The 27,306-nt window shown below is 46.0% G+C and overlaps 1 protein-coding gene and 1 pseudogene across 1 annotated transcript; one reads left to right on the forward strand and one right to left on the reverse strand.

The window, feature by feature from the left end:
- The window catches only part of LOC130022365 (zinc finger protein 208-like), a 371,668-nt pseudogene that overhangs the window by 136,388 nt on the left and 207,974 nt on the right, over positions 1-27,306 (forward strand).
- Positions 3,316-4,806, reverse strand: LOC130022367 (zinc finger protein 420-like; the record flags this gene model as incomplete). The annotated part of the gene is made up of 1 exon (XM_056113111.1): positions 3,316-4,806. A coding segment is annotated over one exon (1,491 nt), but the record flags the coding sequence as incomplete, so codon positions are not given.

The raw sequence follows: 27,306 nt of genomic DNA on the forward strand, positions 1-27,306 counted from the left end.
ATTCTGGCCAGTTATACAACTGGGAAAACAAGAGCCTTGAAACACATGGACTACTTGACATACCTGACAGATAGGGAAGAATCACAACAAAGTCAAGAAAGCAAAGCACTGGATCTCTCCGTAATGAACAGCTCCGGGGAGAAGACACCCCTACCCCATGCCACACCCCCACATTACATGTTCTAGGAATGAGAAGGGGACGCTCAATGTCCAATAAGCAATGAAAAGACGTTGTGGACTGGAAGACTCCTGGGTTGGCCACATGTAAGGTAAGCATCCTACTTGCTCTACTATTACTCTGGCCATTTCTAAATAAATGAGAGAAAATGGGGGAAAATGGGAGAGCACTTAGAAAGCTTTCAGGTTTAAGTCTCAGTCATACAATGAAACACCCGTCCCTTCACCATGCCCATTTTCCATCACTAAAAACCCAAGTATAACGCCATTTCACAGCCTTCCTCTACCTGTGGGGCAGATAATTTCCAATTCTTCTCTCTACTTTGATTACATTCAATATTTTGACACAAGACCCACCATTATTATTTGGCATTTTACTCCGGCAGTTAGATCTGGTGAAAACGCAACAGTAGACAATTCTTTTTCATTTGCTGGTTATAAATAACATATGATTTTGGAATTCTGAAATTTTAACAACTAAATCTGGAGGAATTTCTGCTAAAACCTGCTGGGCTCCGAGATTTGTTCCTGAGTCTCTGGGATTATGGCCATTAAACAGCTTAATCACGAGCCAGAGAGGTGGTCCGTGGGAATGACTTAGGCTCTTGTTGGGGTGGGGAGGAATTGGCCAGCTCCACACCCATCCTGCGAGGCCCCACGTATCTTCCTGAGTGTGGGCACAAACCTGACTTTCCAAAGGCCTTTGGCGGATGGAGGCCACCGAGCCGCCAAGGAGGAGCCGTTGGCGGGACAGCACCAATTCCCCCTGGGGTGGACCTGGGACAGTAACCTACTTCAGGGTCCAGATGCGTTTCTGCTAAAAGGCACTGGGTTTCGAGATTTGTCTCTGAATCTCTGGGATCATGGCCATTACTCACCTTGATCACGAGCCATAGAGGTCAATCATAGGTGCCAGACAACTCGGGGTCTCGTTGGGGCAGGGGGAAAAGGGCCAGCTCCACCACCATCCCATTAGGCCCTGCATGTCTCCTCACTGCAGTCCCAAACCTAACCGTCCAGAACCCTAAGATACGGCGGCCACTGAGCCGCCTGGCACAAAACCTACTCCCACCTGAAATACCCAGCGTAGGTAACCTACTGTGGGGACAGAACACATTTCTTCTGAAAGCCACTGGGATCCGAAATTAGTTTCTGAGACTCTGGGATCAGCCAGAGAATTCGTACATGGGCAGCGACTCGGGGTCTCATTGAGGTGGGGAGGAAAGTGCAGAGTCCAGCCCAATCCCATGAGGCCTTGCATGTCTTGTCACTGCAGGCCCAAACCTGTCTGTCCAATGGCCTCTGGAAGATGGTGGCCACTGAGCCACCAAGTGGGATCAGGCGGAGACAAACCCCCTTTCCCCCTTGTGGTGGTCTGTCGCCGGTAGCTCATTGTGGGTATCGGGCACATCTCTGCAAAAAGCCGCTGGGTTACGAGATTTATCTCTGAGTCTCTGGAATCATAGCCTTTAAGAGGTTTGATCAGGAACCAGAGAGACCTTGCCTCCAATTATATAGCTGAGCAGGAAATGGTTTGTTGGTGTGTCTTGCACATACCTAACATTGGCTGTTTACTTTCTTGGAAGACTTTGCCCAAAGTTTTTGGAGTCTGGCCAAAGGCACAGCATCAATTTTGGAGTATCTGTAAGTCTGATGGTGCCATCAGGCTGCTGATGCAGTCGCCTTACAGGCACATATTGACCTGCTGGCGGTACCATAATCCCAGGTTGTAGAAATTCTATATATGGAAAAACACCAATAGTGGGGTTGGAATCACTGTGAAGCTACTAGGATGCTAGCCTCCCCATCCGATAGGTACCCAGCAGCACCACAGAATAATTCCTGATATGCACAACCAGAAGTAAACCTTGTGCATCAAAGAATCCCTTCCAACTGCCTTGAATAAAAGCAGCTATTAAAATTAATCCAAAGAGGGGCTGAAGTGATAGCAGAGCGGGTAAGAGGTTTGACTAGCACGTGACCAACCCGGGTTCGAATCTCAGAAACAATATGGTCCCCTGAGCTTTACCAGGAGTAATTCCTGAGTGCATAAGTCAGGAGAAACCCATGTGAAACGCTGAGTGTGACACAAAAAGCAAAAAAAAAATATAATCCAAAGAGTAAATTTTCAAGGCATATACGTCTCATTTGTCTAAACACACCCCAAAGTGCCAAACCCAGCACTGAAGCCAATGAAAATGACTGACGGCAAAAGTGTCCCTTTCCTTTGGGGGCTGCCTGTGAACATATCTGGAGTTTCGATAAGTGTTAGGTCCAGTCCAAAGGCTCAAAACAGGGTCCTTCACAGTCTCCAGTAGGGAGGAACGAGATGACCAAGACCTCCACTCTTTGCAGGCTCCTCACACCAAGGCCTGAAGTCCATGTGCCCAACCTCCAGTGCCGTCTTGGACCTGGATCGATGGTGGCTGCAGGGGCCCTCAGGATAACGCACCCTCACCCATGACACCTGAGTGACAGAACAGCACCCAATGCACCCCTCAAAAGCTCCACATCCACTAAAGCCTGGATATCCAGAACAAGTAACAAACAAGCGTGAATGCACCATACAAGCTGGCTTGACCTGGCGCTCAAGTGGCCAAACCAGGGTGCTCAAGCATCCCAAATCCTAACACAGGAAACACTGAAGAATGAAGGATTACCTATTTTTCCATTTTCAAAGTATTCAATGCTGCATCTTGGTTGATTTCTGCCATAATTCCCGCTAACCAGCCCCACTGGGCCAAGCCAGAAGCATAGCAAACAATAACAGAGTAGTGAGCCATTACAGCTCTGAGCAGGAGGGTGTTTATTCAGTTTATTCAGTCACCTTCCTCCTTATTTTCATCACCATGACCCATTATTTACAAGTTAACACACAAGCAATTCCAAGCACAAGAATACTGGCATAGGTGCAGCCCGGGTGAAAATCAGCAAGCTTCAGCAAAGTACTTCCCACATTCCTTACATATATACGGTTTCTCTCCACTGTGAATTCTCCTATGTATAGTCAATTGCGAGGATGAAGTAAAGGCCTTTCCTCATTCCTTACATATATATGGTTTCTCTCCAGTGTGAATTCTCCTATGTACACAAAGGTATGAGGCTTCAGCAAAGGACTTTCCACATTCCTTACATATATTATGGTTTATCTCCAGTGTGAATTCTCCTATGTATAGTAAGGTTTGAGGATTGAGCAAAGGCCTTCCCACATTCCTTACATATATACGGTTTCTCTCCAGTGTGAATTCTCCTATGTATAGCAAGGCTTGAGGATTGAGCAAAGGCCTTCCCACATTCCTTACATATATACGGTTTCTCTCCAGTGTGAATTCTCCTATGTATAGTAAGGCTTGAGGATTGAGCAAAGGCCTTCCCACATTCCTTACATATATACGGTTTCTCTCCAGTGTGAATTCTCCTATGTATACTAAGCTTTGAGGATTCAGCAAAGGACTTCCCACATTCCTTACATATATACGGTTTCTCTCCAGTGTGAATTCTCCTATGTACACTAAGTCTTGAGGCCAAAATAAAGGCCTTTCCACATTCCTTACAAACATAGGGTCTCTCTCCAGTGTGAATTTTCCAATGTTCACTAAGTCTTGAGGCCAAAGCAAAGGCCTTTCCACATTCATTACATATATACGGTTTCTCTCCAGTGCGAATTCTCCTATGTACATTAAGGCTTGAGGCTGTAGCAAAGGCCTTTCCACATTCCTTACATATATATGGTTTCTCTCCAGTGTGAATTCTCCTATGTACAGTAAGTTTTGAGGCTCTAGCAAAGGCCTTCCCACATTCCTTACATATATACGGTTTCTCTCCAGTGTGAATTCTCCTGTGTACACGAAGGCTTGAGGCTTCAGCAAAGGACTTCCCACATTCCTTACATATATACGGTTTCTCTCCAGTGTGAATTCTCCTATGTACACTAAGGTTTGAGGATACAGCAAAGGACTTCCCACATTCCTTACATATATACGGTTTCTCTCCAGTGTGAATTCTCCTATGTACACTAAGCTTTGAGGATTCAGCAAAGGCCTTTCCACATTCCTTACATATATACGGTTTCTCTCCAGTGTGAATTCTCCTATGTACACTAAGCTTTGAGGATTTAGCAAAGGACTTCCCACATTCCTTACATATATACGGTTTCTCTCCAGTGTGAATTCTCCTATGTACACTAAGTTTTGAGGCCAAAATAAAGGCCTTTCCACATTCCTTACAAACATAGGGTCTCTCTCCAGTGTGAATTTTCCAATGTTCACTAAGTCTTGAGGCCAAAGCAAAGGCCTTTCCACATTCCTTACATATATATGGTTTCACTCCAGTGTGAATTCTCCTATGTGCACTAAGTCCTGAGGCTCCAGCAAAGGCCTTCCCACATTCCTTACATATATATGGTTTCTCTCCAGTGTGAATACTTCTATGTACACTGAGGCCTGAGGATCGAGTAAAGGCATTAGCATACTCCTGACATATATAAGGCTTCTCTGCACTATGAGTTTTCATAGGTCCATTAGAACTAGAGGTCTGAATGAAGGCCTTCCCACATGTCTGACATTCATGAGGTTTCTCTCCTGTATGAATTCTCCTATGCATAAGATGTGATGATTGATCAAAGGCCTTCCCACATGTTTCACATGCAAAAGGTTTCGCTCCTGAATTTATATTCATATGGTCATGATGGAGTAACCCTTGACTCACACTTTGTTCATGGGGCTGACATTTCTGGGGATTCTGTCCACTATGGTTTTCTAAGGGAACACCACAGTGCTGAGAACATGGGGAGGCTCCTCCACATTCCTTACACCTATATGGGTTCTGCTCACGGTGACTGTGGTTGAGGGTATGTTGCTGTGAGGGACTAACTATAAACAGTGCTTCTCTCCCTAGCAGGTACCCCATTGGGGAATTTTGTGTCTGTGAACTGAGAATAACACACTCCAAGGAACTTTTTCCAGGAGAGGGCTTCTTCAGAGTGAGGTAGCTCTCACCATTCTGATCACCCTCAGAAGAAATCCCGCCTGTCTCGTCGTCCTCATGGGGCTGAGGGCAGGATTGATCAGTCGAGACATTATCATACAGTGCAGGATCAGAGACATTCCACTCAGGGTGGCAGCTTTCCTGCAGAACAACAGAGGATTCTAATTATTGACTTATTCACTGAGTCTTCCTGTCAAAAAACTGAGCCCTTCAGATGTAGTTCCACACATATGCACCACAAAAATGCAATTACTGACATATGAATTGTCTTACTATTGAATAACTTCATGTTACCGTAAGTTGGACGCACAACATTGATGGATAGAGAGTAAATTCTGGGACTTTCCCCCTTTTTAATTTAATGAAGGAATACAACTAGAAATAATTCCTTCTATAGAAAACGGACACATCCATTTCAAGAGAAAATGAAATAGATTCACATGTGGATTTGGTTAAAGTTCTGTGTGGAACCTGTGATGCAGGGGAGAAGACTACGCTGCATCGTAACGCAGCTGAGACAGATCACGTGGCCATTGCAATGCTCTCACCACAAGTGATTCCTTTCAGGATCAATAAAGTTTTTTTTTTCTTTCTGTTTTGTAGTTTCTATTCATTGGAGGTTGGGTGGGTGGAGGAGCACACCATGCAGTGTCTCGGATCAGTTCTGTGGGTCTATGCTGTCTATAAGGCGTGCTGGGTAAGGACCATCCATCCCTATGCAAAACAAGTATATTTCTCACTGCACCATCTCTAGGGCGCACAAATTAGCTTTCTAAACAACTACCACTGTCAAGCCAATCAAAAACTCACAGTATTTTTATACACGGTTGATGTCAGCACCTAGCAAAGCTAAGAGTCCTCTACTCCAAGCATCAGGTTTTGGAATTTCTCCCTGCCAATCCCAGCCCTCCACCTTTACAATCACATACTTGGTCCACTCCTGCTGGCATAATAATATTTATTCTGTATTCGTGAATCTTACCAACTCACTCGTACTTGCTGACCCCATTCCCAAATCAAAGTGCTGTAATACCAAATTCTGAAGTCGCGGTTTCAGTTCTGAAACTGAAGAGAACATGCAATTCACACATGTCACACATGTCACAATATGTAGCAAAATGATGCCATGTAGTTAAGAGTACATCTCTGTGGTTCTCAAAGTCCAAAGAGTCCCACACTAAACAAAAGATTCGGATAGTGGAAAACTGTGAGGATCTTGGCAATTCTACACTAGGTTATGTTTTTGTTTTTGAGCAGACCTGGTGATGTTCGGGGAACCAGGTTATTGAACAGATTATTGAACAGGTCACATTCAGCCACTGCAAGGCGCTCCCTGCTGTACTATCGTTTAGATCCAAACTATCAATGTTATGGTCTTATTTATTCAAAAGCCATGGAAGCAAATTACAGGATCATTCTGTGATTGACAGTCCAAGGAAATGAAGAGCAGCTTGAGTGCGGCACAGACCCAAGGATACAGGACACCAAGGCCCCGGCCTCAGCAGCATGTTTCACACATGCTCAGGGCACCCATACACTGCACAGGGCCTGATTCAGGAAGGGTCCTCAGACACTCACCCGCACACACGCCTCTCCTACCCGACCTCAAAACTCCTCCTTCAAGCCAGGAGATTACTGCAGGCTTCATTCCAGTGTGCCCTGTCGCAACAGAGACAGAGGCATGGATAAGTCACAGGGAAAAGGTGACAGGTAAATGCCCATGTTTTCTTGATATAAGTGGGCATTTATCTGAAAATCATGAACAGAATGTCCATTTCCAAAATTCCACATATTTCTAGTTATTCGAGAGGTAAGACCCAAGAAAATATCACAAATACTCTAGACCTGGCCTTGTGTATGGCAGATAGGGGGTTGATTAGCACAGTATGTTTTTGTTTTTTTGTCTTGTTTTGGGTCTCACCTGGCAATGATCAGGGGAGACTCCTGACTCTGTATTCAGAAATCACTACTGCTGGTGCTCGGGTATGACATGGGTTGCCGGGAATTTAACCCACGTGCACCGCTTGCAAGAAAATCACTTTCATCCCTGTACTATCTCTCTAGGTTCAGCAGCACATGGAGTTTCCTCAGCCCCTCATGAACTTTTCACGGATTTCAGTAAAACTAAGTGCATAATAAATCTGGAAATGGCCAAGGGTGACAAGATACCCTTATTTTTTAAGCTAAAAATGTATCCAGAACGAGAGCACAGCAGGAGTTTCTCACGGACAATCCAGTTGCGATACCCGATATCTCCTAGGGTCCCTCATGCCAGCCAGGAGCGATCCCTGAGTGCAGAGTCCAGAAGCAAACCCTAAGTCCTGCTGAAGACTCACAAGAACCATTAGAAGTAAATCAAAGCACTGAAATAGGGCAGCGTCTAATGAGTTGAGAGATGAAATATCAAATCCCCTGTGGTGGGAAAGAGATAGTACAGCAGATAAGACAGAAGTGCTGCACACACATGTGGGTTTGATCCCAGGCAGCCCATATGGTCTTGGAGCAAGGCCAGGTGTGGACCCTGAATACACAGGCAGGAATAATTCCTAATCCCTAAGGAAAAAAGAAAATGCGAAAACCGTGTGACTTGAGTGACTGATGCAAAAGTACTGTGGATGAGGCAGCGACAGTTTAACTTGCCAAGAGGTTTAAATATACGGTTCCATATAGCCCCTGAACACTCGTAGGCATCATCCTTTAGCACAGAGCCAAGAGAACTGTGGACTGTGCCCCCCAAACAAAGGCAACAGCAAAACCAATTAAAAACACAAAATTTCGTGTAGTACACAAAGTAAATTGTTGCACCAATGGATGGAACTATTTAAAGGGCCTGAGTGATAACTGGGCAGATAGGGATCTTCCCATCGACACAGTCGAAAACGGTTGATCTGAATCACCCCATAGGGTCTAGCTACCCCACAAGAGTAATTCCTGAAGACAAAGCTGAGCGTAAGCCCTGAGTATCCACAGGTGAACCCTAAAAAACACGAGGGAGGGAAGAGCTACTGCACGCCTGTCACAGAGCTACTGTTGGACACACAGCTTCCGCCCAACCCCAGGGAGCCAACGCGGGTCTGTTCAGACATGGTTGGCTCCACACTGCTCTCACCGACAGCCTGCAGATTCTGGTAGGTCTCCAGCATCACGTCCCTGTAGAGCTCCCGCTGAGAGGCCTCCAGGCATAACCATTCCTCTGGGGTGAAGTTCACAGCCACGTCGTGGAAGGTCACTGTGTCCTGAGTCAGCACACGAAGAGGGTGGGAGTCAGAATCTATATTAGCCTCATTCACACTACTCTGAGGCCAGGACCCAGGGTCCTATATTGTCGCGGGGCCTCTCCACTCCGAATAAACCAGCCTCCAAGCATGAATGATGGGCCCCAAAAATCACATAAGGCAACTGGATCTGCTAAAGTGGGAGGACGTGATATAGAAGGTTCTTGGATGTATCTGCATTTCCTGGTAACCCCCCGGCCAATTCGAGCACCACTGTTCCAGTGAGCACTGTAGAGAGGATCACCTGAACACAGACTTGTACGATCCAAAAGGCTATCCCTGGGTGTAGCAAAAACTACTGCACGCTCACCGCTGCACCCCCACAGCACATGACCACTAGGATTAAGAACTCGAGAGTCCATATAGACAACTACTCAGAACAGTGCATGGCATGTTTGCCTGTAGGAACTCACTGCACTGGACCACCCCACATCCCGCTCAAAGAAGTTAGAAGTTTCTTGACCCCAACATCTCTACTGGCCGCAGAGATCCTTGGCTTTCTCCTTGGGATCAGCACATGCCCAGAAATCCACACACAAGATTATGTGAACGTAAGACTATATGACCGAGCAGGTAGTCTCTCCAAAGTAGGAAGGACAAAACAGGAGAAAAGCAAGTCTGGAGGCCCAAGTCACTGTATTTGCCAGGGCGCAAACGGGGCCAACACACCCCAGGGTGCTCTGAGGCCAGTCAGTTGTGAATCCAGAGCAGAGAGTCAAGAGGACAGCTGATGACAAAAACGATGCAAAAGAAGCCGAAGCAGCAGGTTGGTGTAACAGGACAGCTATTCCAGGGACAGCATGTAGGACTGGCGATCCCCAACATCCCATATGGTCCACAAGCACTACCAGGGGCAATGCCAGAGTGCAGCACAAGAAATGATTGCAAAGAATCCTTGCTCTGCCACCCCAAAGAAAACAGAAAACCCAAGATGAAACCTTTGGACCTCCAGCATCCCATTCGTCACCTAGACCTTTCAGGAATGAGCATTGAGCACTGAGCTTTGAGTACTCCTCATGCACCACTGGGTCGGCCCCAAGGCCAAATAAAACAAAACAAATATACACAAAAGCAGCTTCAAACAGCAGAATGGGACGGTCCGATCGGAAGTCTCATCTTGGAATCCGTCCAAAAGAAACTCAAAACAGATGGTCCAGGAAGCCTGGGCACTCCTGGTACTACCTCATGTCATTCTATCCCTCTACTCCTACCTGGGGATGGTTTAGGAGAAGCCGCGTCACCATCTTCTCCTGTCACTGTTGTTCTGAGGATCAGCACGAGGCTCCCTGCAAAGACCTGGAGAAGTAGGAACATTCAGCACCAGACAGGAGCACCTCCTCCCACTCCTGAGCTCAGAGCAGCCACACCCTCTGGCACAGTCTCACAATTCTACCTCTGGGAGACAATGGCAGAAGCTCCTGTCTCCGCTGGGGATGCAAATTTTGTTGGCATCTGTGCTGCACTTTTAGGAGAGGAGCCTGGGCCCAGGATACAGGGGAAGAAAAGACAGCCTTCTCTGATCCCCAGATTCCTCTCTGGCTCCCACAGGAAAGTCCCTGTAGGCCCGTTCAGGGGCCGACTCTCAGCCCAGGAGTTCCCGAATACTAGCGGCCCCCTGCAGCTGGCAGCAGTGCTGCCCCTTGGGAACCGTAGCCTGGAATGTGTCTACACCATGTGACTTAGAGTGAACAAATCTTCGACACTCTCTTGCAGGGTAGACAAGGACATGCACCTGGGCACTCTGTTCTGGGGACCTCAGTATTTACCACAATGGCAGGTGTTTTCTGCTCAGGGAGAGATGAAGAGTCAGGGGTGCTTTGCAGCTTGATGTGAGGGACCTGAAATTCATGAACCAGAAAAAGATACACTGCTATTGCGGTTAGAAGGCAATAATGTGAACTGGGTGCTTGACTAGATGAAGCAACTAATCCTCTGTATCCGATATGGCCCCCAGCAGCGCCAGGGATAATACCTGAGCTTAGAGACTCGAGTAACTCATGAGCATCTCCGCGTATGTGCTCTCTCTCCCCCTAAAATATAAAGAACCAAAAATAGCCCCCAAAATACATTTTCATTGGCAAACCTCTGCCACCTGCAGGCCTCCTTCCCCCCCATATACCCCCCATGATCGCGCCTATCACGGGAGAAAATGAAGATAACCAGCAACAGGTCTCCTGCCATTAGGTGGAGGGGCTGAAGCTCTGCACCTCAAATCTCGGGATTCTACAGAAGCGAGCTTAGGGCCGATGGTTCTAACATGGGACTGCTGGGACGATTGGAATAGCCAAGCACTCGGATGATTCCCGCATTCACCCAGTGTTGCCCCATCCTGGAGCTGGAGACGATCATGGCAAAAGAGGCATGCCAGAATCACGAACTCACAACTGTCACACCTGAACCCTGAGACAGCCCCCACTGCACCCCCAAAGCTCTGTGTCGCCTAAAGCCTCCATCACACCTCACGATCCACCTGTATGTTGGCGAACAAGTGAAAAACCAGCGCAAAAGTGCCCCCCAATTTGGTTCGGCCCCTCGGCTCAGATTGTGGAAACGGGAAGGTGCAGGGTGCTCACAGGAGGTTGTTCGAATCCTGCAACTAAATCCTTCTTCAGAGTCCCCCTTCCAGGATGGGGAGCAAATTTACTTGTCCTTTGCCAAGTGAGCAACAGCCCCAGTGTCTGAGAGAGGGATGGAAAATGAACCACGACATTTATGACATCACTTATGACATCACTTCCGTTTCCATTAGGTACTGTAAAGAGCCAGAGTCTAGGCACGGAGAACCTTTTTGCCACCCAGGTGAATCTGTGCTGCGCGGGGGATGGACTCGAATAGAGGAGTGGAGAGGCAAATGCTGGATTGGTCGGTCACACACTGGGGGACTGGGGGTAAGGAGAAGTCGCCTGATCCTGCATTGTCACCTAATATCGGACCAATGATATCTAAACACAGAAAGTTACCCTGCCTCTTCTCAAATGATCTTTGCGCTCAGAGACAAGAGTAAACACTGAGCACTGTAGGCTGTGGTGAAAAATATAACAAGAAAAAAGGCAAATTCTACCGAAGGGGGGGGGAAATGATGTACAGAGACAAATTCGAGAGTGAAACATTAAAAGAGTCAAATTTCTGGTACTTAAAAATCCCCTATTCTTGGGGCTGGAGAGATAGCACAGTGGGTAGGGTGTTTGCCTTGCACGCAGCCAACCCGGGTTCGATTCCCAGCATTCCATATGGTCCCCTGAGCATTGCCACGAGTAACTCCTGAGTGCAAAGCCAGGAGTAATCCCTGTGAATCGCCAAGTGTGAGCCAAAAAAGAAAAAAATAATCCCATATTTTAATAGCACAGCGGGTAGGGCGTTCGCCTTACAAGCGGCCAACATGGCCGACCCGAGTTCGATTCCTCCGCCCCTCTCGGAGAGCCCAGCAAGCTACCGAGAGTATTCGATATGCCAGACACAGTAACAACAAAGTCTCCAATGGAGACGTTACTGGGCCCGCTTGAGCAAATCGACGATCAACGGGAGGGCCTTTACCTTTACCTTTACCATTGATCTATCCGTGCTACAGAAACTCACAGTTTCTCCTGAATCCCTGTTGTTCTTTCACCATTGTGCATATATATGTGTGTATATAAGTGTGACTTTGTGTGATTTTTGTTTCAAGGCCACAACTGGCAGATTCAGGGCTTACTCCTAGCTGTACACGCAGGAATCACTCTGGTACAGACCATATGGAATGCAGGGCATAGAACCTGGGTCGATTGCTTGGATGGTTAAGTCCTTACCCACTGTACTATGGCTCCGGGTCTAACTAAACATGCTCCTAGCACACCCAGTGGAATTCCTGAGCAAATGTCCTTACTCCTGGAAAACCAAAACTTTCTTGCTTAAAAAAAAACAAAATCCTTTACCCTGGTTGGATTCTAGTTCTAAACAATTTAGGTTTAACATTGGTTCATCATTTCTCCTCTGCTACAAGGAGCTGAGGCTTACTGAGTAACACCCATCCCAATCAGACCCATTTCCTTAGTATTTGTCTTTAATTACCTGTGCTCTGCTTCCCCTATACATTATTCACCCATTTTCCCTAATTACAACCTGTGAATTGTAAAGTCAGATTCTCCAGAAATCTCTGGATTTTGTATTTGTAAATAAAATGTTGACTTTCTCTTTCCTTTATATCCTCTACAGTTAACTTTATAAAAATATCCTTTTTTTTCTCCAGAACAAGGACCAGTGCAGTCCCACGTTGGGAAGATTGTGCTGGGAGGATTGGGATGGCCATGCCCCCAGCCCTCAGCTTTGTCTAGACAAAGGAAGGCAATATTATGCTTTTGTAACTTCAGAGTTAATTAACTGCAGATACTATATACTCCTGGGCATTGTCATGTATATGAGACTTAAGCATCATCTGCCCTTTGCTCTTAGCACCCCAAAAGCAAGAGACTGAATGGACCCAGGAGAGCTGTGAGCTACCCAGGCATCGAAAAGGGACAGGTAAGAGGGGTGACTGATCATTTACGCAGATAAACATTTGGCAGAGTAAATTCTCATGGGGAGATTTACCCAAGGAGACACTCTGTCTCCCAGGGATATCTACGTTGCTTTTATCTCTTCCTCTAGTTGTATAAGTTATCAACACTTGTAGTTGTTTGGATAAACACAGTAAGAGACAAATATCCCAACACTTAGTTCTCTGGGCTTTGACAGCAAATAAGGCTTTTTTTCTTTTTGCTTTTTAGGGTCACACACGGTGATACAAGGGAATACTCCTGGCTCTGCACTCAGGAGTTACTCCTGGCATTGCAGAATGGACCATATGGGGTGCTGGGAATCGAACCCAGGTTGGCTGTGTGCAAGCCAAACACCCTACCCGCTGTGCTATCTCTCCAGCCCCCAGAGCAAATAAGGCTTTTAACACTTAATTCTCTGGGCTCTGAGAGCAAGCAAGGCTTTTACTGTAAATCCCAGACTAAGTCTTCAGGCCAGTTCACCTTCTCCTTCCCCATGGGGATCCTGTCTCTAATGCTGTAACTGTTTGCATCAAGACCATGCACACGTGCTTTCTCGAATGTTCCATTTCGAAGCTGGGGTAGTTTTCCCACTTGCCCCTGGTCCATACAAGTTCCACGGCAGAACCTCCCTTTTGGGGTATTAGGAACTACTTTAACTGAAGCCCAAGTCAAGTAATTATGACCAAGCAATTAAGCCCAGGAGTAGATATACTTGAGTCCATCTACTCCGAAATACCAGGAGTATAAGCATTGATGGTCTTTCTGTGTTTAACCAAAGAACAGTGCTGTAGAGTGAAAAAATAAAAATGCTATAGGGGAAACAGGGAAGCAGGTACAAATACACAGCCACTTCAACTACAAAGCAGTACAAATACAAAGTTGAGAATAACCAGAAAGTTATGGTATATAAGTAATCAAGACTGGCCTGGGGAATTGAGACAACGTGAAGAAAAATACAAAGGAAATATTAAAGATAAACTTGAACTAAATTAGGGGTGTTAGCAAGGACATGATAAGCTTCTCTGGGAGGAGCAAAAGGGACAATTCACAGATGAAGCCTAAGACACTTTGGGTTAATATCCAGCAGATCACCGACAGCCTGGCCCCTGTTTCCTTCTTTGATCCTCTGTTACCCTTCACCGGCCAGGGTGGGGAGACCAATCATAGCCACCAAAGGCATGCAGCGCATGTCCAGACATTATTTGAACACAACTCTCAGTGTAATAGCCGGGTTTTGCCTAATCAGGGAGAGATGAAGAGTCGGGGTGCAATTTTCAAATTGATTTTAGGATACAGAAATTCTACGTTAGAAAAAACAACAATGTGGAGTCAGAGATATTAAGCTGGGAGGGGCGCTTCCCATGCTGACCCTGATTGATATTCAGCATCTCACATGACACCTAAAGAACTTAAAAAAAAAAAAGAATTCCAGAGTGCTGCTCCTTAAGGAAGCCCCGAGATTACATATTTGTGCCCAAAATACAACCAAAAATAGTCCCAAAGTAAATTTTCAGTTGCAAACCGCAACCACCCCTAGGACCCCACCCAAGGGATGGTCTGGAACTCAAGGCTACTAATGAATAGTGACTGAGGGCTACAGTGTCATTTGCCATTAGGGAGCTGCCCCTCAAAAATGAACAGTCCTTTTATTGTTTTGGAGGCACCACCGGCGATATGGACGAGAAATGTCTAACTGCGCTCAGGCACCCGTCCTGGTCGAACTTGGAGATCGATCTTGGGTGGGCCAGATGCAAAGCAAACGCGCTAACCGCTGTGCTATCTCGCAGGTCCTCTAAGTGAAACTGCAGCTTCTACAGCAGTGAAGTTGGGGCCAAAGCTTCCAAAACAGGGCCCAGCGCAGTCCCGAACTGGGAGGGTAGGAACGGCACAGCGCCCCCCCCCCCACTCGGCCCCACGCCCACCTGCCGCCCTCCCACGGCGGAACTGCAGGGGATCCCCAGAACCACGCACTCACACCCGCAACCCCTGCGCCCCAGCAAAGCCGCCACTGCTCTCACCAAAGCTCCGAGTCCCCCACAAAACCCCGCTGGGCAGCAGGAACCAGGAACCGCCTGGATATCAGTTGAAAAAGCTTAAAAGTGTCCTTAGAGCTGGGTTGGCTCCGCCCCTCAGTGCAGAAACTGGGAAGCGCGGTGCAGGGTGCTCACGGGAGGCCGCTAGTGTCCTGCCACAAAACCGGCCTACACAGACCCGTACCACGACAGACAGACAGCCTCTTCTCCCTTCACCTGCTTAACAAATGGAGGCCTGATACAGCATCTTGCACGCAAACATGTAAATGCCCTGCTGTGACGTCTCTTCCGCTTCTGCAAGCAGCCTTAAAGGGCCAGACACCAGCTGCGCAGAGAACAACTAGGAAAATGCAGGTAAATGTGTAAGACTGGTTGGCTGGAGCGAAAGCACAGTGGATAGGGTGTTTGCCTTGTAAGCAGCTGACTCAGGTTCAATCATCTGGATTCTATATGGTCCCATTTTGGTGTATAAGAGATTGTTAGGATTTTACTGCTTCCAAAGTGTAAGTCTCAAAACATTTACCCTCAATGTTTGTGTAAATCAAAGGGAAAACTGAATACAATGAGTGCAGATATGCTACAGCGAATGAAGTGCTTCCTTACATGTGGCTCTACCTGGACACAAATTATGGACAGCACTGCGGGATGTGACTCCCAGAACATAACACAGAAGGGCCTGAAGAATAGAGGTTTGCCCTCTATACAACATCAAAAAAGGCTAACCACAGCATCCTGGTTGAACTATGCCATGATCTATGCAAAGCAGGGCCTCTGAGCCAAGTCAGAGTCACAGCAAAGAATAAAACCATGGTGAGTCGTGACAGTACCCAGCAAAATGCAATGTCTGTACCTATTTACTTCTTATTTAATTCCTTCCACCTTGCCTTATCACTAAGAACCATTATTTACCAGTTAAGATACTGGGAAGTCCACATGCCAGGACATTGTCATAACCATGGTGCAGGGGATAATCAGCAAGTACCTTTCACTTACAGTACTAGTATCACAGGAAGCTTTCACAAATAACATGATTATTTCCTTCCTTACTGTACTTTTGTATCTATACCCCACCTACTTGTTGAAACTAAAATTGTTTTACCTAAGGGCCCTGTTCTGACGCCGGCCATTGTTATCATGGAAGTGATTGATCCAACATAACTTTTATATTTACTAAAGCTTGAGGGAACATGAAAGCTTTCCTATATTCCTTACCTACAGGATTTCCTCCAGGATTGTTTTTAAAGTTGCAGGTGAGAATAATTCACTTTCCACGTTCTTACATAAATATATATATTCTTACATATATAAATATGTATATTTATATATAGCTTCTCTCCAGTGTGAATTCTCCTATGCATAAGGCCCAAGGATCCAGGAAAATTCCTTCCCACACTCCTGACAGATGTAATTTTTCACTGCAAAATGACTTTTCACATGCGCGGTAAGGGCTGGAGACAAACTGAAGAACTTTCCACATTCCTTACACTTATGAGGTTTCTCTCCACTGTGAATTTTCCTGTTCAGAAAGCTACGCCAATTGCATCAAAATCTTCCTGCACTCATTTCATATATAAGGCCTCAATCCAGGATAAATTTTTCTCACACAGAAAAGCTTGAGGATTGAGCAAAAATCTTCCCACACCCCTACATATGTCTTCTTCGAGAGTGAATTTTCCTATGTTTAATAAGGAGTTAGGGGAAAGTGAAGGCTTTGCAAAAGTCATAACAAACATAAGGCTTGTCTCCTATATGAAAATTTCAGTGTCACAAAAGGATTGTGAAATAAGCAAAGGCCTTGCCACACTCCTTACATAAATATATATTTATTTTAATATATATTTATATATAATATATAATAATATATATAATTATATATATTTTATATATTATATATATACATGGATTCACTGCAATGTGCGTTTTCTTATGGACAAAAAAGTTTGAATAGTAAGTGAAGACCCTACCACAGTAGTGACACGAACAGTGTTTCATTCACCTGTATGAACATTCCTATGCTCAGAAAGACCTGAGATGAAAGGCCTTTCCACCAACCTCACATATATAAGGGTTTTCTGCAAAACAGAATTTATGAAAACTAAGACTTCAGGAAGAAGCAAAAGCCTTCCTACTTTGCTCCCAAATATAAGTTATCTCTCCAGTGTTCCAGTGTGAGTTTTTCTGTGTACTAAGGCTTGTGGAATAAGCAAAGACTTTCACTCTGTATATGCATATGGTTTCTTTCCAGTGTGACTTTTTCCGTGCATACTAAGATGTATGAGTCAGAGAAAGGCCACAGCACATTCCTTACATGCATACGGACTCTCCAGTATGAAATCTCCTATGTATAAGGTATGAGGATCCATCAAAGGCCTTCCCACATTCCTTAAACAGTTTCTCTCCTGTGTAGATGTTCACATAGTCCCACCGGGGTCATGCTGGACTCAAAAGTTTGTCCTCAGTGCTTACATTTCTGGGAATTCTGTCCAATATGGGCTTCTATGGGAAAGTGATGGTGCTGAGGACATGGGAAGAGTGATCTTCTGATCACCCTCAGAACACATCTCACCTGTCTCGGCATCCCTGTGGGGATGAGGACCAAATTGCTCACTTTATCACAGTGTGCAGGAAGAGACATTCCACCAGGGCTGGCTACTGCCATGTAGAAGAACAGAGCATTGCACTCATTAGTCTATGCCATGAGAGTTTTCATGTCAAAAGAAATTAAGCTCTGTAGGTAGGTAGCTTGTAGGGTACGGGAAAATGAGTTTCTTGGGGAAATAATAAATCCAGATGGGGATGAAAGCAGTGACTCCGAAGCCAACCCTGAGGATTCAGAGAGGAACTGGCTTAGTAGAAACCCAGAGAGCTGGAGACATGGAAGAGGAACAAAGGCTGGTAAGAACATCAGAGAGCAAGGTCTGGCCAACGCTCTACCCCTTGACAACACGCGAGCAGTGGACTCTCAGCTTCAAAGAAAACCCCAGGAGGCAGTTTCAGAAACATGATTTCAAACTGAGAGTATCACGCTAGTACAGTGTGCTGCATGCAGTCAATCTAGGTACAATGTCCAGAATTCCAAAGGGTCCCCTGAGCACGATCTGACTAATAGATGGATGGAATTTTCCTTTATCCAATCGTAAATGTTTCCTTTTTTACCTCTATTATTAGTAAAATAACATGGGTGGGATCCAGGAATGTGACCATCCTTGTGAGAAATCACAGGTAAACGGAATGGTCTCATGGGATGTGGAGAGCTTGGGACCTGACCCATATTCCCACCTATAAAAGATTTCATCAAGGCGCCCCTTCTATCCTTTCATACAAAATTCTGTGCACAGTTACATGTATCTAAACTCTCCAACTGAGACCAGAGCAACTGTATATCTGGGTAGGGTGTTGTTTGCACATGGCCAACCTAGGTTCAATCCCCAGGATCCTGTAGTTTCCAGGAACACCATCAGAAATAATACCTGAGTGCAGAGCCAAGAGAAACCATTGAGGATCACCAGGTATTGTAGTATAATAGTGGTCTGCCCTTGCTCCCTGGCAGGTGAGATCTTATGTTTCTTGATTGCCCATAACCTTTCAATTACCTTTGTCAACTGATCAGACTTTGACTTGTAAATATTGTCTTTCTCTTCTCCTTAATGTCTTTTGCATGGTTAGCTATTTCAGAGCAATTGCTTTTTGTATGGATACAGGAAGACAGTTACAAAGAAAAGCCTGAGCTTGAGAGTTGATAGTCTCCAGATAATATTACCTCCTGGACATCTGCTCTCTTGACTGAAGCCTTAGCTGCCCTTACTTCCTCAATCTCATAAAGAAGGGTCTGATGAGGGACTAGATGAACCCAGGGCAAGTGGTGAGCTAGCTACGCTGGGATCGAAATGGGCCTGGTCAAAGTACCATAATGCTTATATATAAGAGCCTGGTCATGGACAAATTTTGTCACGAATCAAAAAGTAATAACTAGACTTGGACGCTGCTGGGATTGGGAGTGATTGATCCGGCCTGAGTCTGAATCTGTGGTGAGAAGTCCCCAGGAGATTCACCAACAAGTTTAAAAGTGTCTATTACTATGTTCATACAGAATGGTAATCATTAGGACTAAATATGTCAATTAAGTTGCTGGTCAAAGAAGACTAGTAACACACCTTTAGGGCTGCTTTTTCTTCATGGACTGCAGGTGATGGGGAAGTCTAGAAAATCATTTTTCATTGCGCTTCCCTTGAGGAGGCGTGGATTGGAGTAGTGGTGAGAGAAGAAAAAGAGCAGCTTCAGGGAGATAGGGGGAATGAAGGAGACTGAGAAAAGAGATGGTCCTCCTCCACCCTGATCCCCTATCTTCCAGTATATAGGCGTTACACCCACCAACTGCCCCCGGTGCTGTGTAATCCCATCAATGGCCAAGACCCAGAGACTATAAAACCCTGCTCCTAGAAGAAAACACGCAGTCTCCTGCCTCCGTGTCTGGCTTTCTCACTGGTGCCTTTTGGAGGAGGGTGTGTTGAGTTTCCCTCCCAACCCCGAGCAGAGCCCCGGCAGCTCAAGACCTCTGGTTTGAGCCACAGCCATGTTTAAGACCACTCTCCAGAATTTCGAACGAGCCTCACGCATGAAGGAACCGGAAGAGGAACCCAGGTGTGCAGGACCTGGGGCTGAGATCTCCAAGCTGCTCGTATTGGGACAGGGCCTCCTCCACCCAGATCTCCCATCTTCCAGTATGTAGGCGTTACACCCACCAACTGTCCCCGGTGCCGTGTAATCCCATCAATGGCCAAGACCCAAAGACTATATATGCTTATCTATAAGAGCCTGGTTATCCCCCTTTTTGATTCATGACAGAATTTCATTTCATGTATGTGTGTGTGTGTTTGTGTATATATATATACACACATGTATATATATATATATATGTGTGTGTGTTTGTGTGTGTGTGTGTGTTTGTGTATGTGTGTATATCTAAACCTATATGCATACTTAATTTGTTCACAAGTCAACCTCCACCTACCAGTTTTGTAGAATGCAGGTTTGGATTTGGGCGCTACAGGTGGCAGAACTTTGACCTTACCTGAGTGGTGCTTGGGGAATTCTGCGTTTTACAGGAGACTACCATGGCAGACTGCTTGCAAGGACAGGTCCTGTATTCCTGGCCTATCTCTGACTGTAGGAAATCAAATTCTATATAAATAATGTGAACTTTGTGAGAAAGATATTGCAAGTGGCAGGGATGAGGCCCTCCTGGTAGACAGAGGGCAGGGCAGGGATGCTGGTACCTGGGGCCTCCTGGTGCAAACCTGAGCTAGAAGTACAGGGTACAATTTCAAAGGTTTGCAGCGGTCTGGAAGAGCTGAGAGTGAGTGGCAGGGCACTTGCATGAAAGCAAAAGACTTAACTTCAGAACTTGAATTGCCAAGGAATGATCCCGGAGCACTGCTGGGTTTGGCAAAATCCCGCATAGCCAATCCTCCTCCTGCCCAAATAAAGGCAATGAGGAGTTAACTGCCAACAGAAGAGGTGTGAAATCTAGTAATATATTCTGAACGCTCAGTCCTCTGGGTTTTTTTGTTTTGGGACCACATCCAGAAATGCTCAGAGCTTACAGGCCAGGTTTTCAGACTATGATTTTACTCCTATGGTTATGTGATTTAATAAAAGAAAAAGAAGATGAAATATTATACTTGGATCCAGAGTGATAGTACAGTTGGCAGGGCATATGTTCGATCCCTGGCATCACATACAGTCCCCCAATAACTGCCAGGAGTGATTCCTGAGTGCCAAGCTAGAAATAAAACCTGAGCATTACCGCTGTGTCCCAAAAAGAAAAAAGAAAAAAGAAAAATTAAATTTAACGCAAATGAGATTTTAAAGTCCATAATTTTGCTAAGAGCCTCCAACTCCAACTCCTTCATTTTCCCCTAACAGCCATCTGTTGAAAGGGCTCTAGAAATTTCACAGGTAAGAACTTTCCATGAAGGTATAAACAGGAGAGCACACCAGACTGAAGCAGATGCCAGCCACCTGGAAGGCCAGAGGGCCTTCCCTTGTATCCAGTGTCCACTACCACTAGTCCCCTGAGCACAGAGCAGGACACAAACCTCAAGTACTACCAGGTGTGGCCCCAAATCTCACCTCATCTGCTCCCCAAGTAGTGAGATACACCCAAGGAGAGGAGCTCAGAGGGCTGAGCACCTGATTTACCTTTGGGGGACAAGGCATGGCTCCCCCTGCATCTCAGACACACAGACACAAGAGGGGGAGAGTCTCTGACTATCTCCAAGTTTGTAGCAAATGGAGCGGGTGGGGGGGAGAGGGAAAGACAGGAAAAACACTCCAACTCCAAAAAGATGCATAAAAATTTCTCATGTGTCAAGACAAATTCTGAAGTGGGAGGGTTGGAGTCATACCTAGTGATGCTCAGGGGACAATATCACCTAGTGATGTTGTGGCAGGGATAACTCTGGTAACCACAAGAAAGACAAACACACTCCTGGCTGTACTACTGCCCCAGCCCCTAAGAGTGAGACATTTAGAACCTATTGCAGCTGGTCCCTGGAAAACCCCTTTCTGCAAGTACTCACTTCAACAGCAGGGCACACTCCTGGTCTTGGAGAGATGGACAGTGAAGGTGCTTGGAATCTGGACAGGTGAGGCAGAAATTCTTTTTTTCTGAGGAAATATAATCACACAGGGTTAGCAAAGCTAGTAAGTTGGTAGGGTGCTTTTCTTTCAAGCAGCTAAGCCGGGGTCAATATGCAACAGGACATAGGCTCACCCACTCCAGCACTGCTAAAAATGATGCATGAACTCAGAACCAAGAGTAACCCTTGAGCACTGAGTGTTGCTGTGGCCAAAAAAAGTACAATAAAATAAGTAATGAAGACATTTCTGGGGTCGGAACGATGGTACAGCAGGTAGGGAATTTGCCTTCCATGCGGCCAACCTGGGTTCGATTCCCAAAGTCCCATATGGTCTCCCAGTACTGCCAGGAGTGATTCTTGAATGTAAAGCCTGAGTAAACCCTGAGCATCGCTGAGTGTGACCCTAAAAATCTAATAGAAATTTCTGTGGAAAGAGTTTGGAGACACAGTATAGCAGGTGAGGTGCTTGTCTTGCACTCGGCCACATCAAGTTTGAATCCTGGCATCCCATATGGTGCCCTGAACCCCGCCAGGAGTGATCCCTGAGTGCAAAGGTAGGAGAAGTAACTGAGTCTTGCAGTTGTATTTCCTACAGACTAAATAATTATTTAATTTAAACGAATAAAGGTGTGGTGGCCAATAGTGATCCTAAATTGCATTATTAGAGGGGTTACGGCACACTCGGGAAGTGCCCAAGCTACTTCCTGCTAAGATTGCATATTTGGTTGCAAGACCCACTGTAGCACCACACTGATGCACCCCTCCAGACTGCAACCTGAGTTGGCTTAAAGCTCCACACCTTGGGGACTGAGTGACAGCATAGACAAATGAGCATTTCTTTTGAAGGTGGCCAACGTGGGTTTAATTCTGGCCATCGCTTATGGTTCCTAGCACCACTAGGAGTGCTTGCTGAATTTAGAACCAGGAATAACCACAATGCCTCGCTTTGTGTGACCCAAAATGCAAAATAAATAAAAAAGGAAAGAGAAGCTCCCCACCTCCCTGAACTCCCAGAACCCACTGAATGCACAAGGACCAGTGAAAATCAAAGACTCTGCCAAATGCTTTTAAGCCCCAAGCATATGAAGAATGTACCCAGCCCCACCCCCCATCCAGACCTGACACCCCCCAAGAACGACAGGACAGAGGGGAGGGTGTTTTTTCCTTCATGCTGCTGAGCCAGATATGGGGTACTCTGAGCAACCCCAGGAGTGACCCCTGAGCACAGCCAGGTGGGGCTCAACACCCCCCCCACGAGAAAAAAGAATGCGCCCCCAGGTCCCTTTGATGAGGGAATCCCACGCTTTAGCACTACTCCACGATCAGCCTAAGGAATGAAAGGGGGCCAGTAACGGGATGTCCTGGGGACACTGCTGGGATGATCCACCCACCCCTGTGACTGACCAGGTGCCGGGAGTCGCCCCGAAACTAAGATAAAGCTGAGGTGCCCTGACCCGCCCCATCATATCTGGGGGCGACTGAGGGTCCCTCTAGCTCTGACTCTTTCTCATTTGTGAGGGGCCCGAGCAACGGGTCAGCAGGGAGGGCGCTGGCCCCACATCCCGACACCCCAAAGGGTCCTCGGATCCCCAGGGAGGGAGTCCTGAGCGCCACAGGGTAAGGGGCTAAAACACATAAAAAAATTAAAACAACTTTTGTTTCCACTTTTCTTCGTTCGGTTATTGTCCTTGTTTCTGGAGCTTTCAGAACGACCTTAGCGCTTCAGATTCGTTTTTCTCCTCGACACGTGCTTCCTCTACCCACCCACCTTTTTGGGGAGCTCTGGGGGGCTTTGGTCAGGGGTTACTCCCGGCTCTGGGCTCACTCCAGGCCGTGATAGGACACTGTGAGGTGCCAGGATCGAACCCGGCTGGCCGCGTTCCCCCCTTACGCATCTTTCTAAGTAACTTCTACTCAGTAAAAACGATCGTTTTTCCCCAAAAATCAATTTATAAATAAGATAAACCTTTCAGCAGCAGCTCTTTGTGCGACCCGGGTGAGGGGCCGCCACCCCGGGCCACCGCCACGGAGCGACCCCGCCGCCCACAAGGCGGAGAACGCAGAAGTTCAGGCGCTCAGTGCGACCACTCGGGCGGCCAGCGGGAAATCGACCTTCCCGGACCCCCCTGCCCCCTGGGTACCCCCTCACCCGCTCCTCACCTTCCCCACCTAAGCCGCCCGCCAGCACTTCCACCAACTTCCAAGACGCGCAAGGAAAGATGGTCCCAACTCTGTGACGTCATAGGCAGAGCGCCCAGAGCCTTAAAGGGCCAGGCTTCAAATATTCCTGACCAGGTACTTGCCTGGTCAGAAAGGTTCATTTTTCCCCGTTTCTGGGATAGGATCAGGTGATCGGGACATCTGATATTTGCCAGGTCTGGGATAGATGGAGAGTGACGGACTGAACAGATAGCACATCAATCAGAAGTCTTTGTTTTGACGAAGGAAATAAAATTCACATTCTTTGCAAACAGCAATCCAGACCTCTCTGAGTACCCACGTTTATTTATATCACACCGAAAGTATAGGTCTTGAGTAGCTTCAACTGTTTATTTTCACAATGATAGGAGAGATTCAGAAACTAAGTGAATCACGTGGCTTAGAAAGCGGTCAGGGGTAGCCCAGAAGGGGACTCAGGAATTGGTGATGACTGGGAAGACATTTGTGTATGCAAAAATTCCTGTTTCTGTATTTGTGAGTGTTCAGAGCAAACGGTGCTCTCCAGTTATTCCTTGAGAGCTATGCGCAGCAACTCTTCAAACAGTGCTCAAAGACTACATAGCAGTGATTCTACATGGATCAGACAAATGAATAGAAAGTCCCTTAACTGCTGTGCAGCTAAATAATCTTTTGATATTTTAGTACTTGATGATTTATTAAGTTATAATTCTTCAAAATTTGAACCAGTGGGAAAGAATAACTGTACAGTAGTAGTACAGGAGAAATCCTCTTTTTCAGACATGTTGATCTATTGATCTGTTGTTTGGCTATGATGATTTGGTGCTTGTTACCATAAGAATATGAAATTAATTTAGTTTACAAGTTTACTTTTTAGCGGAGTTATTACAAAAACATACTCAATTTCTTGTAACCATTCCACTAGGGTGCCAGATCTTCACAGAGTGAAAATAGAAAAAAATAGGTTAGGGTCCCCCCAAAGTGAGGTAGTAAACATCAATAGCTGATTTATTTCTGTATTCGCTTTTCTTTGCTTCGGTAAATATGCTTGCCTCACTATGCTTAGATAAATTTACAGGGTACCAGGATGTGGGTCTGGTGAATTTAATTTTGTGGATGCTTATGAAATGGACAGGTGAGTCAGGATGTGCTTTTTTCTAACCAACAGACTGTGCTTCTCTTGAGAGGCTGCTGCTTTGCCTGGCGGAACAGCCTGTAACCTGGTGTGAACAAACACTCCAAATTTTGGAGTTCATTCGAGATTTGATGGGGTGGGAGCCCAACATCCCAAATCCCTGGGATGTCCGCAGAAAGCCTTCAAAGGACCTGTTAGTACTGGCGATCTTCTCTCTGGTCGCGAGAGTCAGCTGTGGGATGATGTAGAAGGCTGGACGCAGCACAACCTCCCCTATCTTCAACTTCCCCTATCTTCCCACTACCACACTGTCCTCCCATTGTTCATCGATTTGCTCGAGCAGGTCCAATAGTGTTTCCATCGTGATACTTGTTGTTACTGTCTTTGGCATATCTAATATGCCACGGGGAGCTTGCCAGGCTTTCCCGTGTGAGTGAGATACTCTCGGTAGCTTGCCAGGCTCTCCGAGAGGGGCGGAGGAATCGAACTTGGAGCAGCCTCAAGGGCCACGTGCAAGGCGAACACCCTACCCACTGTGCTATCACTCCAGACCAACTACTACACTGTTCTGTTGAAAATATAGCTCTAAATATTTTAGGTTTAACACTGGTATGTCCATTCTCCCTTGTGACAGGGAGTTTATGTTTTATTGGATTACACCCATACAATACTCCTGAGGCACTCCCATTCCTCTATGTCTTGGAATATAGCTCTAAACACTTTAGGTTTAACATTGGTATGTCTTTCCTCCCTTGCCACAGGGAGCTTAGGCTTACCACAGTGCTCCTGAGGCCCTCCCATTCTTCTGTGTTTCTCTGTAACTTCCCTCTCTGTGCTTTGCTTTCCCAACTGGTCTGTCACATATTTCTTCTAATCAGACTCTGTTAAGTTGTAAGGTCTGAATCCTCAGAAATCTGATTGAAAAACTGCTTTTCTCTTCTCCTTATGTCCTTGGCATAATTATTTTAGAGCAACACCCTTTTTGTATAGACATAGGAAGATAGTAAATACTCTGACATTGTAACTTGGGAGTTAATTGACACCAAATAATACTTCATACCTGGGCATCTGCTTTCTCAATCTAAGCCTCAGTTGCCCTTAGTCCCTAGCACCCCAAAGGCAGTGTCATGATGAGGGACTGGATGGGCTCACGGCTAGCTGTGACGTACCCTGGCATCGAAATGGGCTAGACCAAAATGCCATATGAGTTAAGAGCATGGTCATGGACAAATTCTGTCATGATCCAAAGAGTAACAACTAGATTGGTACCATGCTAGGGTTAAGAAATACTAATCTGGCCTGAGCACTGTAATCTGAGATCTATAGTAAGATGTCCCCAGCTTAATGTATCTATTACTGTGTCCATATTAAATGACTACTAATTTTATTAAGGAGTAGAATTAAGATGAATGTTTATATGGTTCCTGAACTAAGGGAAAGAAAAACGCACCCATAGATGGCATTTCACCTTTAGGTGGGTCTTCTTGCTGAAAGAGTTTGTCCTAGAAGAAGTTTCCTCTGAGAGAGGGACCATACATCCATTGATTGTATGACCTCGCCTATGTGTAATTGCTACCCCAACTCCCTCATGATTTGGGGGATAATTAATGCTATAAGAGTTGGCAAGGGAAAAAAAATCAAGAAAGAATGTGAAAGGGAAAATCCAAGAGAAATGAAGGAGATTCATGGAAGGAGAATCAGAGGAGAACTGAGAGGAGATTGGAAGAAACTGCAATTGATACCAACCAGCCTGGCCGTCATTCCTTCCGTCATCCACCCATGGCCGTCAGCTGGCCAAGGGTGGGGAAAGCAGCCTGAGACCATCAAATTCAGGCGGCGGTGGGGGGGGGGAGGGGAGAAGAGAGAGAGAGGAGAGAGAGGGGGGCTTCATATTAATTTTTTGTAAACACAGCATGAACTGACAAACGAATTCTCTGAAACAATTACCACTTGTGTTTGCTTTCAGTAGAAGAAAAAATTATAGTACTTTATTGATATGAAAAATAATAGAATTTTTTTCAGTTTTAGTACCCAGTAAGGCTAAGTGACTTTTACTCCCATAATAAGACTCTGGATTTTCTCTTTGCAGTGTCCAGAGACCACAGATGTAATGGCAGGGAGAGAGCCCGGAACCCCACCTTTCCAGTCACATGCTTGCTCCACTGATCTATCCTGTTGGGTATAATGATAATCATTTTTGAATGTGTGAATCTTACCAGCTCATGCATACTCAGTGACCCTATTCCCAAGTCAGATTGCAGCTATGCCAAATCCTGAGGCTGTGATTTGAGTTCTTAAATAAATCACAGCAAGTCAGGTAAGAATTAGTAGAATGACTCTTGGGTGAACAGGCCGAGCAGTTAGATG

Source organism: Sorex fumeus, unplaced genomic scaffold (genome assembly GCF_029834395.1).
Source record: "Sorex fumeus unplaced genomic scaffold, SorFum_2.1 ptg000019l, whole genome shotgun sequence".
Classification (NCBI taxonomy): domain Eukaryota; kingdom Metazoa; phylum Chordata; class Mammalia; order Eulipotyphla; family Soricidae; genus Sorex; species Sorex fumeus.